The sequence below is a fragment of the Euprymna scolopes genome, chromosome 12 (genome assembly GCF_053919585.1).
Source record: "Euprymna scolopes isolate OS-2025 chromosome 12, ASM5391958v1, whole genome shotgun sequence".
NCBI lineage: Eukaryota > Metazoa > Mollusca > Cephalopoda > Sepiida > Sepiolidae > Euprymna > Euprymna scolopes.
The window spans coordinates 75,635,783-75,655,244 of NC_136493.1; the positions used below are offsets into that span (position 1 = coordinate 75,635,783).

Sequence of the window (19,462 nt, forward strand, 5' to 3'; positions counted from 1 at the left end):
GTTCGCATTGCATTGTTGGCGCATACACATCATCGGAAACATCCCTAAGCAAGGCAAAAAGACATTAGAAGAATCACACACACCCACAGAAAAAGAATATTGATAAGAACACACCCACACACGTATATATATATAAGGACCTTTAGGTATAATACGCAAAGACACCCACTAATGAATGTACGTCTAACAGATCCCTTCTAATATAACCAATATGCAACACTAATAGGTCTCACACTCTCAACCAAGCTCCAACACAATTTTGTACCCTTGTGTTTGTTTGAAATTTTCTCACTGTATCTTGCTTCCCTGACTGTATTAACATGCAGAAATTTAAGTGTTATATAAACAGACATTCTGCTACTTAACTCCCTACTTTGAATGTCTTTGTAGGCATGATGTCTAATTCACAAACATCTTACATGTCAGTGGCAATTGGATAGGCAGGTGAATATGAATAAAAATAGAAGTAATTATTAAAAACCAGTTATATATGTGTGTGTGTGTGTGTGTGTGTGTTTATTTATTCTTAGAGAGAAAGTTTATGAAGGACAAAAGTAAAAAGGAAATACTTAAGAAGATGCATAAAGGAGTTAAAGCCACAAGCACATTTATTACAGGAAGGGCTCCGTTAATTGTTCCAACACAATCAAATTACACACATTGTTAAAGTAAACAACAAAAAAAGAGATATGCAATGAGTAATGTAGAATTAAATATGACTTCGTTGTTCTGTGAGCTTTATTTTGTGATTGGAACAACATCAGGCTTGTGAAGACCATGCAAAGGTGGATGGTCAGATGGAGCATGTCAACTGACCTTAAAGGTCAATGAAGAAAGAGACCGACTCTCTAAATGTATTTGTAAATTCACACAGGTGTGGAATTAGATATGGTTTTTGGTTTCCAGATATAGAAGAGTGCATTCTCTCGTTGGCTAAATTTAGAGGAGATAACTTTTATATAGTTCCAGGTAGATAACTCTTGAATATTCGAAGCACATTGTTTAATATAGTGTTTATGTTAAATTGAGTAATTGTCTGTATTTGTTAGTCTTATTGTGTTGACAGTGAAACACGACTGAATGACAGAACAAAGTGTTAAAGAAAACATTCAAACAAAGTCAATAAAATATTCCAAATTGTTATTTCGTTTTTAATCTGTAGCATCACCTACCTTTTCACACACTCATACACACATACATACATCAATTATTCAGATCTAATTATCTCCCTTTTCACCATGCTAGGGTGCACTATAAAAGCCAAAACACAGAGATTTCCACTCTTTTATTCTCTTGCATCGCTCAACACATGTGCATACACAAAATCGAAGGCATGTGAGACACATTCTCTTTTTCACATACACATTCTTTTTAAACTTTCTTGAACCCATGTATGGTAATGTATGCACGCGAACCAACTGGGTGCAAGCCTTTCTGGATTCGCCTTCATTAAATGGTATTTAGAAAATATCGCCTTGTTTTTTTTTTCTTGTCTTATGTATTTGCTTGTACAGTAAAATCTGTATGAAGGAATGCTGCTAAATGGAACTAATATTTTATTTTATTTTATTTTCTAGTTGAGCCATTATCAAGCCGACAGCAAGAATGGCCACTATCTATGCAAATAATAATTCGGCGTCATTTGCCACAAGAATCCAAAGATTGGACAGACAAACAAATGTGAGTAATCATGAGATTCTTTTCAGAATTTCTAATTTGTGACAGATGGGAGTGGGATTGGAATATTTGTTTTTTTGTTTTTTTTTACATTTCATCTTGCAACATTTTTAATTTTATAGTAAAACTGTAAATGCTATTTTAATTTTATCTTAATTTTATGTTAGAAATTAATAAAAATAATAACAAAAAAATGCTAAAAATCATTCACTAGGAAACTGTACTACCATGTTCTTTGAAATTATGAATAAAGTAGTTAAAATGTCCACTACAGAAAGATGTCTGAGCATCATTCTTTCTTAAATATGCTGTTTCTCATAATAAAATATACAATAAATGCTCAAAGCTAGACATTCATAAAGAAAAAAATCATTCCACTTAGTTTTGCTTTTCTGCTGGCATAACAGTAGTTGATGCTAAGTAAATAAATGAGACACTTTGAATGGAATGGTTACATGCTATATATGGACACATATGATGGTGGTCACTTATGTCAGAATGCTTTTGTCATCTCTTCCTGAAATGATAAGTAGAGATAAAAAAAGAATAAACAGGAATGCCTTTCGTAAAGGTTTTATCAACTTGAAAATATACACGTGTTTTTGAGAATCAATATGGCGGAATCCTTAATTCCGGCCAAGGGGAATAACTATGATCCTTTATTTCCAGAAGAGTCAAAGCAATTTATTCTAACATTTTCCCCTTCAACAATAATTAAGTATGGAATTACAGAAGTTAATCTGTTCAGTACTAGGTTAAGAAGTCCTTATATTTACTTGGAAATCATCGCATTCTGGACGATCTCCGCACTGACTCACAGGGATTTTGGCCCTCAGCGTCCACATCTTGGGGAGCATGGATATTTTCAGGATCAGGTAAGGGATTCTTCTCCTTCACGTAGGTATTGTCTTTGTCAGTTGGCGGTTCTTTAGGGGCTTCAGGGCTTGCAGAATTGTTTTTATTGTATTGGTCTTCTTCATTTGAGGAATTAGGAGCCAGGTCTCGCACATTAACAGTAGTTTCCGCACCAGAGGGTAGTCGTACATGAGCATAGTAGGCGTTGATGTCTAATAAGGTAGCAGGGGTTACTGGAGGGTCGAGCTTACTAGACTTAGTATGGTTTCTGACATATATTGGGCCTGGTTTCGCCCAAGGGGGAACAGAAGTTCCGGAGGAAGATTAACGACTATATTTGAACATTCTGTCATGAAGAGTCGTATTAGTGGCAGTGCATAGTAATGACCTAACTGAATGGAGAGCGTTTGGTAGTATATCTTCCCAATGGGGCAGTTTCATGTTGCTAGAGTGTAAGGTCGTTTGGATGGCCTTCCATAAAGTTCCATTAAGTTTTTCAACTTGCCCATTACCCTCAGGGTGGTATCTACTTGTTTTAGATGTGGCGATACCTTTGCCACATAAGTAATCTTTGATTTCTCCTGCAAGGAAGTCGGCAGCCCCATCTGTGTGTATCATATCGGGCATACCAAAAATTGAAAATAGTTGGTTTAGGCAGTGGATCAAGGTTTTGCTAGTCATATCCTTACAGGAGAAGGCAAAGGGAAAGCGAGTATATTCATCAATTATAATGAGTAAGTATTTGTTACCACGCACAGAAGTAGGTAAAGGGCCTTTAAAGTTGATGTTTAATCACTGGAAAGGTAGTATAGCCTGTATGAATGTTCCTTTGTTACAACTGGCAAATTTAGGTTTCAGATACTGACAGGAGGAGCACGAGTCTGTTATATTTTTAATTTGTTCTAAAGAGAAAGGAAGGTTTCTTGTTCTGACGAAGTGGTTGAGTCACGTGACACCAGGATGGCATAGTCGCGGAGGTCTTGCAAAGTGTGCGTTAATGCAGAGATGCGAGAAAATGTGTCAGCAGCTGTATTTTCTGTTCCTAGACGGTAAACAATACTGAATTTGAATTGTGACAGTTCGATCCGCCAACGAGATATCTTATCATTTTTAATTTTAGATTTCCTCTTATTATCAAACATAAAACTGATGTTCTTTTGATATGTAATAACTTTGAAATGTCTCCCGAGCAGGATATGTCGCCACTTTCGGAGAGCTTTGACAATCGCAGCAACTTCTTTTTTGACAGCATGATGTCTAATCTCATTCAGGTTTAGTGTCCAAGAAAAGAATGCAACAGGTCTACCTTGTTGGTTTAGAGTAGCAGCAATGCAGTAATTATTGGCATCAGTTTCTACTACAAATTCTTTATTCGGGTCAACAGTTATAAGGGTAGCATTTCTTAAGTCGATCTTCAACGTCTGAAAAGAATTTAGAATTGATGAGGGCAGTGGAAACTCCTTGTTATGGTTGAGAGGCAGTATCTTATCAGAAAAGTTTCGAATGAATTTACTATAGTAAGAGAAAATACCAATTATTTGTTTTTGTGACCGAAAATTTAGAGGCGGTGGCATTTCAAGGAGTGGTTTTAGCCTCAGGTAATCAGGAGCAATTTGGTTGTTCTGGATTGTGTAATCAAGAAGTGTGATAGAAGTAGCAGAAATTATGCTCTTACTTTGGTTAGTGACGCCAAAAAGGAATACGAGTAAATTGGTAAAGTTTTCCATTTACTTCAAATGCTGTGTATTTCCGATTGGCATGACTAATTGGGATTTGATGGTAAGCAGACTTCAGGTCGAGTGTTGTAAAAACGTTGTAGCGAGCTATGTCATCAATCATTTTATTAATGTTAGGGATGGGATAGGCATTCAGTTCTGTAAATCTATTAATGGTGTCGCTGTAGTCGACCACCATTCTTTTTTTTTTTTGATTCTCGTTCGAGGTCACTAAAACTTGGGTTCGCCAAGGAGATATAGAGGGCTCTATTATGCCTTCCCTCAACATTCTGGCAGTTTCCTCTCTAATAAATATGTTGTCAGTGATTTAGTGACGACGAAATTTGGTGGCAATAGGGGTCGTCTGTGTAGAAAGATGAGAGAAAAGGGGAGGAGGAGAAATTTTGATACAAGGAAAACTGTCCCATTGCCCCGATAACAAGTTCTTCCCCGGGACTGTCGAATTTCAAAGTCACAGTTTTATATTGTTTTAGGAGGTCTTTCCGATAATCATATCAATGAACAGATCCTTAATTACTTCCACTGTCATGGCGTGGTGGTTTTTACTGTTTAGGGAGATGTCAATAATAGTTTCACTGATGATTTTGGCATGATGATTAGGGTCCGCCAATGCTACGGTTTTCTGTTTAGGAATAATAAAAAGTTTCAGCTTTCTTGCTGTATTTTTGCTGATAAACGTCCCCACGCTGCTGAAGTCTACCATAGTTTTCACTACTTGCCCATTTATTTTGCATTTCGTGTATGTAATGTCTTTGGCACCCGCTCCTAGTCAGGAGAGATTCCAGGTCGTATAACACAGCAACAGTGGTGGAGGAAGATTTACATACCTTCGCCCAATGGCCATTTTTCTTACATTTCCTACACTCCGTGTTACACGCAGGACGCATCGCCCGTGAATGTCGTGTGTTTCCACAGAAGAAACAAATTCCTTTTGGTAGGGTATTTCCTTTTATAGTGGCTAAGGGAGTGTCTTCCGGTTTAATTATGGTAGCGGCTACGTTCGGGTGGTTATCAAAGCTTACTGTATGCTTCTCCGCTTGTTCTAGAGACCTAGCCATTGTAAAGGTCTCTTGTAGAGTTCAGAATGTTTTTTTGAGTAGGTGCTGACGAATAGATGAGGAGGAGATGCCTCTAATGAAAGCATCACAGATGTATTGCTTTTTGTTCTCCTCAGCGCTTACTGCTTGAATTTTGCAAGATTTGGCAAGTACTTCCGTCGATAGTTTGTGCCGGTTTCTGTTTATTCGTCAGAAGTTGATGTCGGTTAAATATAACGTTTGCCGGTTTTATGTAAACAGTGTCTAGTGTTTCTATGGCGCCATTGTAATCTGTAGCATCGCTTATTATTTTGAATATTGTCGCTGAGACTGAATTAATCAAGGTGAAGAGATTTTGTGCATTATTTTCTATTTCCTCATTGTTTAAAGTGCGTAAGTAATACTCGAACGTTAATTTCCGGTGTTTATAGAGTTTTTCCGAATTCGGAGCTGTTGGTTCTACGTTGAATCTGTCCGGCCGCAGTAGGTTGTTCATTTTTTTTTTCTGTTGTGACAAAATTGAAATGATAAGTAGAGATAAAAAAAGAGTAAACAGGAATGCCTTTCGTAAAGGTTTTATCAACTTAAAAGTATACACGTGTTTTTGAGAAATCAATATGGCAGAATCCTTAATTCCGGCCAAGGGGAATACCTATGATCCTTTATTTCCGGAAGAATCAAAGCAATTTATTCTAACACTTCCCATCACAACTGAACTCTAACCCGCAGCTACTCAGATTTAGGTCTTGTGGTTAAGAATTTTGTTGGCTTTTCTAAAAAGTAGTTGATTAAACGTTAAATTTATATACAAAACTAATCCTCAGTTCTAAATTCTAAAATACAAAAATTAAATAATCTTAAAAAAGAAGAATCTCATGTTTTTTTTCTTAGAAAGGAATGTTCAATATAATCTACAAATGTACCTTGTGCTGTCACACACACACACACACACACGCTTGCACACAAATAAACGAACGTTCATTGATTTTAATTTCCACGCGCATTTGCACAAAAATAAGTTCTTCTAGCAACGACACAATTTCAAATACGCCCACCCGGGTTTCTCACAACAACAAAAACAAAATGGACATATTTCTGGTGGACGTAGGCAAAGACAATACGACGTGACAATATCGACCAATGAGAAATTTTAGAAGATTGATTTTTAATGCTTTCCCAAACCAAATATCAGCAGCAGCAATCTCGTGCTGGAATCCGGTTCAAAAAGTATTTAAATGCAACAAACATTTTTTCTCTCTCTCTTTTCCCTCCAACTTGACATGTCTCTTGTTTTCATCTAATAGTTGTTTTCAAATCTATCGAAACCATATTCACGCATGCCACGCGGGCATCAAAAAAAAAAAGCACACTTATGCACACACACACACACACACACACACACACACACACACCTATTCCATACATTTTCTATAAGAATTACTAACAATGGACTACTTTCCTCATGGGACTTTTGAATAAAGTGAACTTCGCCAGTTAAAACAAAAACATTGAAATAAGGACATTATTTTCAAACAGACTTTCACCTTCCAATCTTATTATTTTAAGAAGGACTTTCATCTAACATGACCTTTTAATCACAATAATTCTACAAAGGATTTTCACCTAATTTGAACATTCTAATCATAATGATTTCACAAGAACTCTTACCAATCGGACTTTGCTTGTTCATCTTGTTATTTTTGTTGAAAAATAAATGTGTCGCATTTTAAACGAGAAGAAGGTGTCATTGTGTTTTATTTCTTTTTTTATTATTATTTTGTTTGGGGCAGAGGAATTTAATTTCTCTTAAATTTCTTTTCCTCTACAACCTCCTCATCCCTCCGCCCCCGGAAAAGCATTTTTCTTGTTATGATTTCATTTATTTAAAGGAAGAAAATCAAATAACACCCTTGTAATAAGCTATACAAAAACCTAAATTAACAAAACAAAATCTCAAAGCAAGAAAGTTCAAAATTACGGAATTGTTAGAAATTTATCCTCTTTCAGATAAATTCGACGCGAAAATAACAGCCTGCAAAAAAACAAAAGGATGAAATAAAAAAGGGGGGGGTAAAGAATAAAATATAAAGGTCTTGTTTTAAAACGAAGAAGAGATTTTATTTACAATGAAGTTGGTTGCAAATTTTTCCAACATATAATGCAAAAAACGCTGGTTTTTATATTGAAAATGTCGTATCCATGAACGAATACAATAATGATTCAAAATAGTAGTTCCTAATCACACTCTCATATGCAATAAATTTTAGGAACATACTCACAAATTGATGGCCGTCAAGCATGTGCCTTTTTCCTTTTTTCTCAATTTAAAGTCTTTTAAAATTTCTCTCCTTCCAAATACGTGCAAACTATAGCCACGTAAATAAAGTTTTCAGAAATTTGCCTCGTCGCATCCCAGTGTTCTATTGCCTGGTTATACTTCTTTGAAGGAGAGCTCTGGAAATTCCTTATCTGCACCAGGCAATGAATTCATGTCCACTCTCCAGGCCGCCGGAATCCAAAAGAGGCCGATTTTTGCGCTAGGATATCATCATCAGGAAGCTAGCACCACCCTCCCATTCAAATTAAAGGGAGTTTCGTACGAACCCAAAATATACCAAACTAAGAATCATAAAAGATACGAAATACAGAAAATCAAATATAAGAACCAGAATAAAAATATAATAAATGTATAAACAGGGGGATACATAATGATTGGTACAAAAAAATTCCAACATTCTCCCCTAAAAAGAAATGGCAGTCAATCTGCAGTTGGATGACACTTGTAAATTTTATAATACAAATTTTTTCTTTATATATACATATACCACACAATGTATGGCTTCAGCATCTTCTGAAAAAAACAAACAAAGAAAACATGGATTTGTCATCTTAGAAAATTATTCTCATTATCAGACCTCTTCTTTATGCATCTTCGAGGTCGTCCATTGGGTACTGGGGCACACTCATCTGGCTGTTCAGACTCCCTAGCCTTGCAAGAGGGGGCATCTGTCTCATTAGCAGTTTCATCAGGAGGATCAGTCGCCTGGTGAGAATGGGTCAAACTCAATTCCAGAGGGTACAGGTGCTTTAACGAATGGTCATGAATTCTACCATCTGATCTCCTCACTTTAACAGATCTCACACAACCATCATCTCCCCCCACCAGTTCTAATACTCTTCCCAAATACCAATAAGGCCATGGTTTAGCCGGATTCTTCACCAAAAACTATTCTAGTACAAGTCTTTACTCTGCTCTTACAAACTGAGTAAGTATTCCTTGTGCCAAACTCTGTGAAAATCCTTTAGTACCAGATCTCGTGAATCCAACGCCTTCACAGGGCTAGTTCTGGCAGGGGCTTCATCCATGAAAATGTCAGTGTCTGTCTTAAGGAAGACTTCGCCATTATAATTCGGACAAACAAAGCTATTGGGTGTGATCACTTCTAAACCAAAATCACCTGAACACCTGTATGTAAGTGGCCTGGAATTGATAACATTCTGTATGTCAGACATCTCTGTTAACAAATCAAAATAGTCAACTTTACCTCGACCTATAGATTTATACAAGCACAGTTTAACAGTTTTGATCAATCTCTCCCAGACACTACCAAACCAGGGCGAGTACATTGGCATTGTCAAGTGTTTAATATTGTACTTCCCCAATCTGTCAGAAAACTCATCAGAGACATACATCCTCTCAAACAGATTACTACCCGCTACAAAAGATCGAGCATTGTCTGAATATATATGAGAAGGAATGCCATAAATGTTGACAAATCTTATCATGGCTAGCACAAACGAATGGGTACTCATATCATCAATGAGTTCTAAATGGATAGCTCGAACACTTAAACAAGTGAATAATAACAGATAGACCTTCTTATCTCCCCTGTCGGTTTGTATCCACAAATGGCCAGTAAAGTCAACACCTGCCTGCAGGAAGGGCCGAATCAGATTAGGGTACCTAAAGGAAATAGGGTTATATTTCCTACACAAATTACACTCAGAAATCACAGTCTTGACTGCTTGTCCTGCCTTAGGTATCCAAAAACGAGACAAGCGAAGCTTGTTCAGGGTGGCAGAAATACTCAGATGCTTACAGTCTGTGTGACTGTTCAAAATCATAAGCCAAGTAAGGTGTGAATTTTTTGGCAGCAGTACCGGGTGTAAGACATCATAATCATAAAACCCGATTTTATCAATCCTTCCTTGGGTTCTAATCAAACCTTCAGAATCCACAAACAGGTTCAAGTCAGCAACAAAGCGAGACACAAGTGTCCTGCGGATTCAGCAAAAACTGCTTTTCCTCACTAAAAAACAATGACTGCACATGTTTCAACAAATACAATTTAGCACATAGTGGAGGGTCCCTATCAATATTCCTCAACCGATTCACAAATCTAAACAGATAGATGGCCACCCTCATTAGTCTAGCAAGAGAAGAATATCTCTCCAAACCAAATATGCTTCCTTCATCAGGGATAGGCCCAACCCTTTGGATAGCATTAGACAAAACCACCATACGGTTGTATGCACTCAAACAATTCAGTTCACTAACGGGCCAATTAATGTAATCGCCAGCTAGCCAAGCAGGTCCATAAAGCCAGAATCCGAATTGAATATTACATTTCTCCAGTGAAATACTTCTAGTGATCAAGTCGGTCTGATACCAGATATTTTTCTTTTATTACACTCACATTTTGCTTAATATCCTTTAACCTTTTCTTTATAAACTGATTCTTGGTCTTCAAAGTATCAGACAACACCCAAGACAAAACAATCTGTGCATCCACAGCTATAGTTATATCAGAGAAGACCATACCAGAGCAAGCCTTTAGCAGATTGGAGAGGTATTTCAGCACCAAATAAACAGACAACAACTCCAAGGTCGACAAAGTCCTACTTGGTAAAGGAGCCACCTTCGACTTGCCAAATATCAAGTTTGCAGAAGACTACTGCACAATATGAGCAGCAAACCCATAAGCCTTTTGCAAAGCATCGCAGAACACCACTAGGTGAGCAGGAACTGATTTATCCACCATGTGTCGAGGGAATTCCAGACTGTCAAGCAGTTTAAGGTCTCCAAATAAATTATTCCATCCTGACTGAAGCTCGGCTGGAATCTGAGCATCCCATCCCAACTTTAATTTCCACAACTCCTGTAAGAGTAATCTCCCCTTAATTGTAACCAGGAGACAAAGCAACAAGGGATCAAAAATGATGGAGTTTTGAGAGAGTATCTCTCTCTTAGTGCTTGCACCAGCCTGAAGGGAACTGCAGTAAACCTGCACTTTATCTGTGCTAGGGTTATATAAATAACCTAGGAGAATCGTGGATTACCAAACTTCCATCTCTTTCCATGTGAGACCTCAACTGCTCATTATTGGAGTTGCAAGATCTCAGTAGGAAATTACCTTCTTGCATAATTTTACCAGCTCCCTGGTAAAGGGACAATAATTCGTCAAGGTTATTGTGGGTCTTAACCAAGTTGTCTACATAGAAATTACTTCTAAGCATCTCGATACATGCAGCCTCTTCGTACTTGCTTAAATGGGGTTTTATAACATAATTCAAAATAAAAGGACTGGCAATGAACCCGAAGATAAGGGTGTTATAGCGAAAACAAACAAATTCAGGGTCTAACTTTAAGAAAAAAACAGAATTTATTTTTGTCCGAATCCCTTTTCAACCAGATCATAAGGAAGGCCTTCATGACATTGGCTAGCAGAACGTATCTATCAGTTCTAAATTTAAGTAACAAATCCAACATGTCACTGAACAGATTTATGCCTGAGCAGACTGCTTCATTGAGAGATGGGCAACCGCCTGTTTTGAGGGAACAATAAATACAGGCCATATTTTGGTAGTATTTCGATATTTTGGTAGTATTTTGATATTTTGGTAGTATTTTGATATTTTGGTAGTATTTCGATATTTTGGTAGTATTTCGATATTTTGGTAGTATTTTGATATTTTGGTAGTATTTTGATATTTTGGTAGTATTTCGATATTTTGGTAGTATTTTGATATTTTGGTAGTATTTCGATATTTTGGTAGTATTTCGATAGTATTTTGGTAGTATTTCGATATTTTGGTAGTATTTCGATAGTCGTTTTTAGACACATGTCTGTACGGGATCCATGTGTAGTTTTTGTACTGTGCCGGTTCAATATGGCACCTCTTGATAAAACCTTCTTTCTCCTGTTCCAAGAAGACTCTACAGTAGTCCTCATAGAATTGCTTGTTGATCAGGCTTGTGACCACTCGGTTGACGACCCTTAATGACACATTGTATTTGGAAGGGACAGCGCTGAGCTTGTCCTCATCCCAAGGCAAGTCAACATAGTATGCGTCATTTTTATAAACTATAGAGTCCCGAAAGGCATCAATCTTGGGCATCATAGCTGCTTATGGGGTTCTTGTCCATCAAGCCCAATGACTCCAAACTGAACATCCTATCCAGCTTCTGCTTTATGCTTGACTCTTCAAAGGTCTGACAAGGATCCAGATAATCAGCCTTGGGACTCATCATGAAATTCGCATGCGTGACAGGGCATGCAGAATACTGGAAGATAATGTTCTGATAACTGTTCACCTGCGTATAGTCACCGGCAGCCAAGCTCTCCACCGGAAGCAAAAAATATTCCACATTGCCAAAGGGAATAATGCCCTGATCAATCTTCCATGCATGAACATTCATGAACTTTATTAAATCCATCGAGTGCAAGTACTGCAACAGGTCCACACCAACCAGTCCATGAATGTGGATCGTATCACACCTGACACTCGAAAAATCTGCAGCTAACCTAACACCATTCAGTGAGAAATTTGCAACCGCTGAAGACAATCTTAGAACAGTGAATTTCATGTCGATATCATCATCGACCAAGAAGGGAATCTTCCGGGTACACTCGGACAATACCACTGACAGACTGACTTCTCTCATACTCTTATGGACAGAACCAAGAAAAGTATTAACGTCATACATTCTTGAATCAGTTAGCCCCTCCCTGTAACTTATCCGTTCCAACAACCCACTCGACAGGTAAGATCGCTGACTTCCTGAGTCCAGCAAGCAATTTCTCAGTATCCCCCTTAATGACCCACACTCATGATGGGTAGGAGGAGCTCTTGATCCAGATCTCTCCTTTGATAACATACATTAGATGTTACATCAGGCTTCTTAGTCACCGGGTAAAGGGCACCAGAGTGACTCTTGCTGTTACACTGCCAACATTTGTAGACAAGACTATGAGTTTTGCCAGGACAATGGGAAGCAAGATGCATGCGACTAGTACACAAAGTGCATAAATTAATTGCGTTGCAACGAGCAAGTCTCGCCTCCAATGAAGTATATTTTTTGCAAAGAAAGGAAATGTGATCATTAACCATACAAAAATTGCATTTGTAATGAACCACCTTCGAGTTGACTTTAAAATTTTCCAGAGTTGTAGGTTAGTGGCTTTGTTAAAAGTAGAATTCGGATAATATTGTTACAGAATGCAAAAATTTGAACCAATGATGGATAATTCGACCCTGCCATGCGAATGATTTCTCTTTTCAAAACTCCCAGCGATTTGGAGAATATTACGTGACTCATCACTCTGTGACCAGCACTTCCCTCCTCCAAACAGTTGACATTAAACAAATTCTTCAACTCGAGAAGATCCACCTTCACCCTTGTCAAAAAATGCTTGACTGAAGAATAGTCCTCGGACAATGCAGGCTTTGAACTAAAAATCTGCTCCAATATGGTATCGATTATACAATTCTGATCCAAAAACTCCTCAGTCAGGAGGTCCAAAGCAACCTGATAATTTTTCTCAGAGATAGTTAGGGGCTCCATGATTTGGAACGCATAACCAGAAAGATGATTTTTTAGAATTTGAAGCCGCAAGGTCTTAGAAGTAACATTAATAACACAGTTCTTAAACTGTGATAGAAAGTTCTTGAATGCAAACTTGTCTGCATCTAACGAGGTGGCATCAAAAGAGGGGCAATTCAACTTCGGCACTAACTCAGGGTGAATAGGGTTCTTTGAATACTGCTAGAACCCACTGGGGAGCTGATGGAAACCTTGTCAAACTTGCTAGCCAAACTGAAACGGTCCATTCTAACACCAGCAGCAAACTCAACTTTGACACTATAATCTGTAGAAACGACAGACTCGTCTCCATCTTCCTCTAAATGGCGGTCGCAAATCTATTCACTCAAAAGATTTACTGATGCCAGCCAATCCTATATTATGACTCTTTCGGATTGAAAATAATCCTTATATAGACCTTCTCCTCTTGACTTTAATAAATCTAAGGTCTTGTTTTAAAATGAAGAAGAGATTTTATTTACAATGAAGTTGGTTGCAAATTTTTCCAACATATAATGCAAAAAAACGCTGGTTCTTATATTGAAAATGTTGTATCCATGAACGAATACAATAATGATTCAAAATAGTAGTTCCTAATCACACTCTCATATGCAATAAATTTTAGGAACATACTCACAAATTGATGGCCGTCAAGCATATGCTTTTTTCCTTTTTTCTCAATTTAAAGTCTTTTAAATTTCTCTCCTTCCAAATACGTGCAAACCGTAGCCACGTAAATAAAGTTATCAGAAGTTCGCCTCATCACGTCCCAGTGTTCTGTTGCTGAGTTATATTTCTTTGAAGTCGGGCTCTGGAAATTCCTTATCTGTGCCGGGCAATGAATTCATGTCCACTCTCCAGGCCGGCCGCATCCAAAAGAGGCCGATTTTTGCACTGGGACTCATGACGTCATCATCAGGGAGCTAGTACTGCCCTCCCATTCAAATTAAAGGGAATTTCATACGAACCCAAAATATATGAAACTAAGAATCATAAAAGATACGAAATACAGAAAATCAAATTTAAGAACCAGAATAAAAATATAATGTATAAACAGGGGCATGCATAATTATCGGTACAAAAAATTCCAACAGAATGTTTTCGTGGAAATTGATTTTATATGATTTAATTCATCAAAAAGATGCATTGTTTGTAGAAATAAAATAAGACAACGTTTGTTTTGTGTTTTACAGATTAGAAGCCGTAACAAAAATTACGCATCTTCGGTTGGATACCGAATCAATAGAGAGCATCAACTTCATTCACTTGCTGAACGAATCAGTTTTAACAAACATTTACCTTCAAAATGTAAGTATTTTTAAAAGCGATAGCAAGATCATTTGAATATTTATTTACCCTGTATAGTACTATTTTCAGCCATCAACCCCTTATAATTTTTATTGTTATTTTTTAATTTCTATAATTTTCACTCAATTAAAAAAACTAAAAGAAAATCCACCACAGGAAGTCTAAAATTAATTACCACCACAACAGTTCTTAATCACTTAGATGTTGCCTTTCGAAAATTAAAATCAAGATATAATGATATTAAACCTTATATCTAGAATACTTATTCCAATTTTGATCAAAATCCATGACATGATTTTGATTCAAGAAAATGTCCAACATTTAAGGGGTTCTAAGAAAATGAAATTCAGGGAATCATGCTTAATTGATGTTTAATGATTATGGATCAGACTTAATGCAAATCTGAAATATTTGTCTTTTCAAATGAGAGGTTATGTCCATATTATACCCCCTAAAAACCCTTTGACATTCAAAAGAAACTGAAATTTTGGGAATATTTATTAATTGATTTTAATATCTATTGTTAAATCTGAGGTCTGAGGTATCTGAATTTTCTTCTACTCTATTGTTATTTGTTGAAAGACACTGGACTAGACTCCAATTTCTGATTCCTCTTTGTAAGACATTCACAGCAAGAACTCATCGTGTTACATAACACAGACAACAAATACAAACTATCTTTATTTTGCTGATGAATCACTACTTTTTTTTGCTGATGAGCCACTCAAGGACAAAGGTTAGTGAGATGGATAGATTAGCAGTACGATGATAATGAATAGTATGAGAGGACTTAAAATCTTTACATGCCTGCCGGTCAAAACAAAATAATAGCTGACCCAGAAAACAGCAATTCTTTCCCCATTGCTAAAAACATCATTGAATGTGATGACTAAAAGGCACAACAAGGGAGAGTTACAAGGCTGCTGAAAGTAACCCACGATCCACTTTCTATTCTTAATGCATTGGGAGTTTGTTAACAAGTTTACTAAGAGTAGTCTCCCTGTGGAAGTCTTACATCATAAATTGAAGCTTCTGAAACCAACACTGCTTATAATATACACCGTTCTCTATGAATTTAATTTTGTTTAGGAAGATCCATAAAAAAATATCACTTATGCATCTGTTAATAAAATTCATAATCCTTTCAGAAATCCAGCAATTTTTGGTACATATAAACTTCAGACAATGCCTTACTTGTCCACGAAGTTTCAATCATGAATGTTCAACAGTCTTTTTTTATTATTATTATGAGACGATTACGAGAGTGTCTCCCCATATAATAAAACAAATACTGTTGGACATTCATTACTAAAACTTAGTGAACAAGGCAGGCATAAACTGAAATTTATTTGTACCAAATATGGTTGGATTACAAGAAGAACTGTGAGTTTTATTAAGGAATACATTAGTGGAATTTTGTGGGTAGCATAAATGAAAAAATAAATTCTATTTGCATTCATTTCTTTCAGAACAATATAAGAACAATTGAGAATTTAGATTCTTTACCAAATCTCCAATATCTTTCTTTATCGAACAACAAAATTGAGGTTTTAGAAAACTTGTCGAAATTGAAACGCCTCGCCTTTTTGGATTTGTCTGACAACCTGATAGAAGAGCTTGATGTCGGTAAGTAAAAACTCCTTTCTTTATAAAAACATTTTCTTGGACGTTTTTTCCCATATTTTTATTCTTCGAGATTTGTTTGGGGACTGTTACAGAATCATTAACAAGATTTTATTCCAATTTATTAAGTTTTCTCCTAAACTGATACTAACTGCCTAATTGATAGAAGCCTTTTCTAAGTTAACAAAAATTAACAAATTAGCAGCAGTAGCAGCAATAAATTAGCAGCAGTAGTATCAGCGACAAAAACCACCAATTAACAGCAGGAGCAGATAAAACAATTTCTGTAAAAAAAATACTCAGTTTCAATTAAGTAAATACTCCAAATTCGATTATCAAGATCCATTTTCAGTCAATCAGAAAACCGTCGCCGTAGGAGCCAGGCACATATCAAACTTTTTGATATATGGAAGAACTCAAACTCACCCAGCAGATAGGTTCAGAGTAGCAGGAACAGTTACCAAACAAGTCTGTGTTAGTCAAAAACATGACTCAGACACAAGGGAACAATACAAATTAACTCTGGCCATTAGAACGTCTGTTCTGGGCAATCCATTGAAATCTATATCTCATACCACAACATATCTAGAAATATTTTTCATTGAGAATTCATCAGACAAGAGATGACTTTTGTGATTAAAGCCTGCACAATATTATCACAAAAGCTAACTCCAAGCAGAAATATCTCCCCAAACTTCATGGTTAAAACCTACATGATATTATCAAAAAGTATAACTCCCACCAAAAATATTATCCTAAACTATACAATTAAAAACTGCACAATATTATCACATAGGATAATTCCAAACAGAAATATACCCAAAATTTTGCAGTTAAAGCCTGCACAATATTCTCACAAAGGATAACTCCAACCTGAACTATTACTCCCGACTACCTGATTAAAGCCCATACAATATAATTACATGTAATAACTCTAACCAGAATTATTACATAGAACCATACGGTCAAATCCTACACAATATTATCACAAAGGATAACTCCACCAGAAATATTTCCCCAACTATGTGGTTAACGCATGCCTAATAAAATCACAAATTATAACTTCAACCAGTAATATTACCCCAACTACTTGGTTAAAACCTGCACAGTATTATCCTTAAAGATATTTCCAACCAGAAATATCACCCTACACCACGGTTAAAATCCACATAATATTATCAAAAACGATAACTACAACCAAAAATATTTCTCCAACTACATGGTTAAAGCCTGCACAATAATATCACAAATGATAACTCAAAAGGAAAAATAAATAATCACAATATTACTGCTATTATTGCAATTACTATGCCAGAAGGTCAACAAAATAAACATTTTTTTATGATCTACTAACAAGCCTCCCGGTATTGTGCAGTCGTAAAATACACATAAATATTATTATAAACAGAAATACCTTAAGTATTAAATGTAGTGTTAAATTTCTTTAAAAAAATTAAATAAAAACGAAAGATTCTGAGACATGTGCTTGCGAGTACGTGTTTTTTCTAAACAGTTGACTTCTTGTAAGAAAAAAAAAAAATATTTGAGCTGAGATTGAAACCAGAACCTAAAGACACTGAGTCAAGAACGATAACCATTAGACCGGCTTGACACAATCTTTAAAAAGTGTTTTCATATTTACTTATTCTTAACATAATGAATCTGCTATCTGAACGTTTCCCACATGTGTATTCGTGAAACAGTTGACAAACAGAAAAAATCCAACGACCCTCATGTACCAATTTTTCAATTTTCACCCTTGGCAGCATTTTTTTCCGGATGTTAAAAAGTTCATACTGTGTTTGTTTCTTTCTTGCCACCATATGCTTATTAATGATATAGCAGGACTGATGTGAGCAATGATTTATTTCAATTTAAAACAACAAACTATTATTAAACACGTGTGAGTGGCTTCCAAGAGATTTTTAACCTACTTTTTGATTTTTGATTGACTTTTGATTATTTGATGATTAAATTTTTTTTAATATAAATCACTTTTTTTATTTTGTTGCTGCATTTTATTTTTTTATTATTTTTTTTATTATTTGATTATTCAGTGATTTTTTTTTAAATGTTTTTTTGTGATTTTCAGATTATTTGGCAACTTAAAAAATTCTAGTGACAGTTTGATTTTTTCCTGGTTTTCTTATTTGTTTTTTTTTCTGATTTTTGAAGTTAAAAAAGAAAACAAACTTTTTGTGATTTTCTTCATTTTACTTACATAAAGGGTATGTGATGTACTTGAGTTATTAACACTTGATGCTTGACATGCAATAAAAAGCAAAAACCAAAATAGGGTGTTCTACATAATCAAGAGTAACCTCCCTTATTTTGTAATTACCTCCCTCTTAGAGAACTCTTTAATTAAGTAGAAAGCAATAAAGTTTCACTATTGTATCAATTATTCTAAACAGAATAAAGTTTTTTTTTCTTTTTAAGTCTTCTGTTGTTTACGTTTGTCATTACACAAAGTTATAAACAATAATAATACATGGTGTATTAATTAGAAATATACCATATCACTCAATAAGTCCTGGGCTTAAACAATAAAACAACTTTTATGAAGAAATTCAACTTGGATCTTGTTGAGGAGTTTCTTGGCTATTGTAAGGCAGTTCTCTTTGGTCTTTTTGACAAGTAATAGATATTTGTGACTTTGTATGAGGAGTAGCAAAAATCTTTGTTCAACACTTTCTTATGAAGGTGTGCATTGCCAAGGTATGTAATAACTTACTTGGATATTGCCACAACTTTTGTTGCAACTTCTTGACAGATTTTATCAGAATGATATGATCCTTCAAGCTAGCTACTTATTTCACATCTCTGTTGCGATTCTCCTGCTCACATCTCACAGTGTTCAAAATATTCAAAGAATACTAAGCTAAGATTTCTAATTTTGGGATAGATTATGATACAGGTCACCCTCTTTCAGTATTTTAAAACTTCACAGGCATCTATGGTCTCCACCTCTGAAATCTACTAATAGTAAAAAAAAACAACTACCTATTACAGTTTACTGATATCAAGTCCTTCAAATGATTCTGAAATGAAAGCATATAAAAAATTATCAAATTTATCCTGAACTCCGTTTATATATATAATTATTTTTTTACTATAATAATTAAATACCTACAGACACTAGATTTTCATCCTTTTGGGAATATTCAGTGCAGGGTGTTACGATTAACACCAGTCGATTCGAACCTGCAACACGATCCATCTCTGGTTCGATTAGCAAAGGCTGTATCCAATTGGCTACCATTAACTGTGAGAAATAACATTGAATTTAAACATTTTATTTTTAAATGTTCTTTACGTCAGTCACAGTGATCTAATCGTTATACGATGATCTATGCATGCAT

The 19,462-nt window shown here is 35.8% G+C and overlaps 1 protein-coding gene across 3 annotated transcripts in view; it reads left to right on the plus strand.

Moving 5' to 3' along the window:
• LOC145291345 (dynein axonemal assembly factor 11-like) overlaps nt 1-19,462 on the plus strand; it is a 45,507-nt gene that overhangs the window by 18,492 nt on the left and 7,553 nt on the right. For all 3 annotated transcript variants that reach the window (XM_080137111.1, XM_080137109.1, XM_080137110.1), the window contains exons 2-4: nt 1,578-1,680; nt 14,363-14,477; nt 15,947-16,103. In XM_080137111.1, the coding sequence (XP_079993237.1) occupies nt 1,619-1,680; nt 14,363-14,477; nt 15,947-16,103 (334 nt within the window). In that variant the 5' untranslated portion in view covers nt 1,578-1,618. The remainder of the gene's footprint in view (nt 1-1,577; nt 1,681-14,362; nt 14,478-15,946; nt 16,104-19,462) is intronic.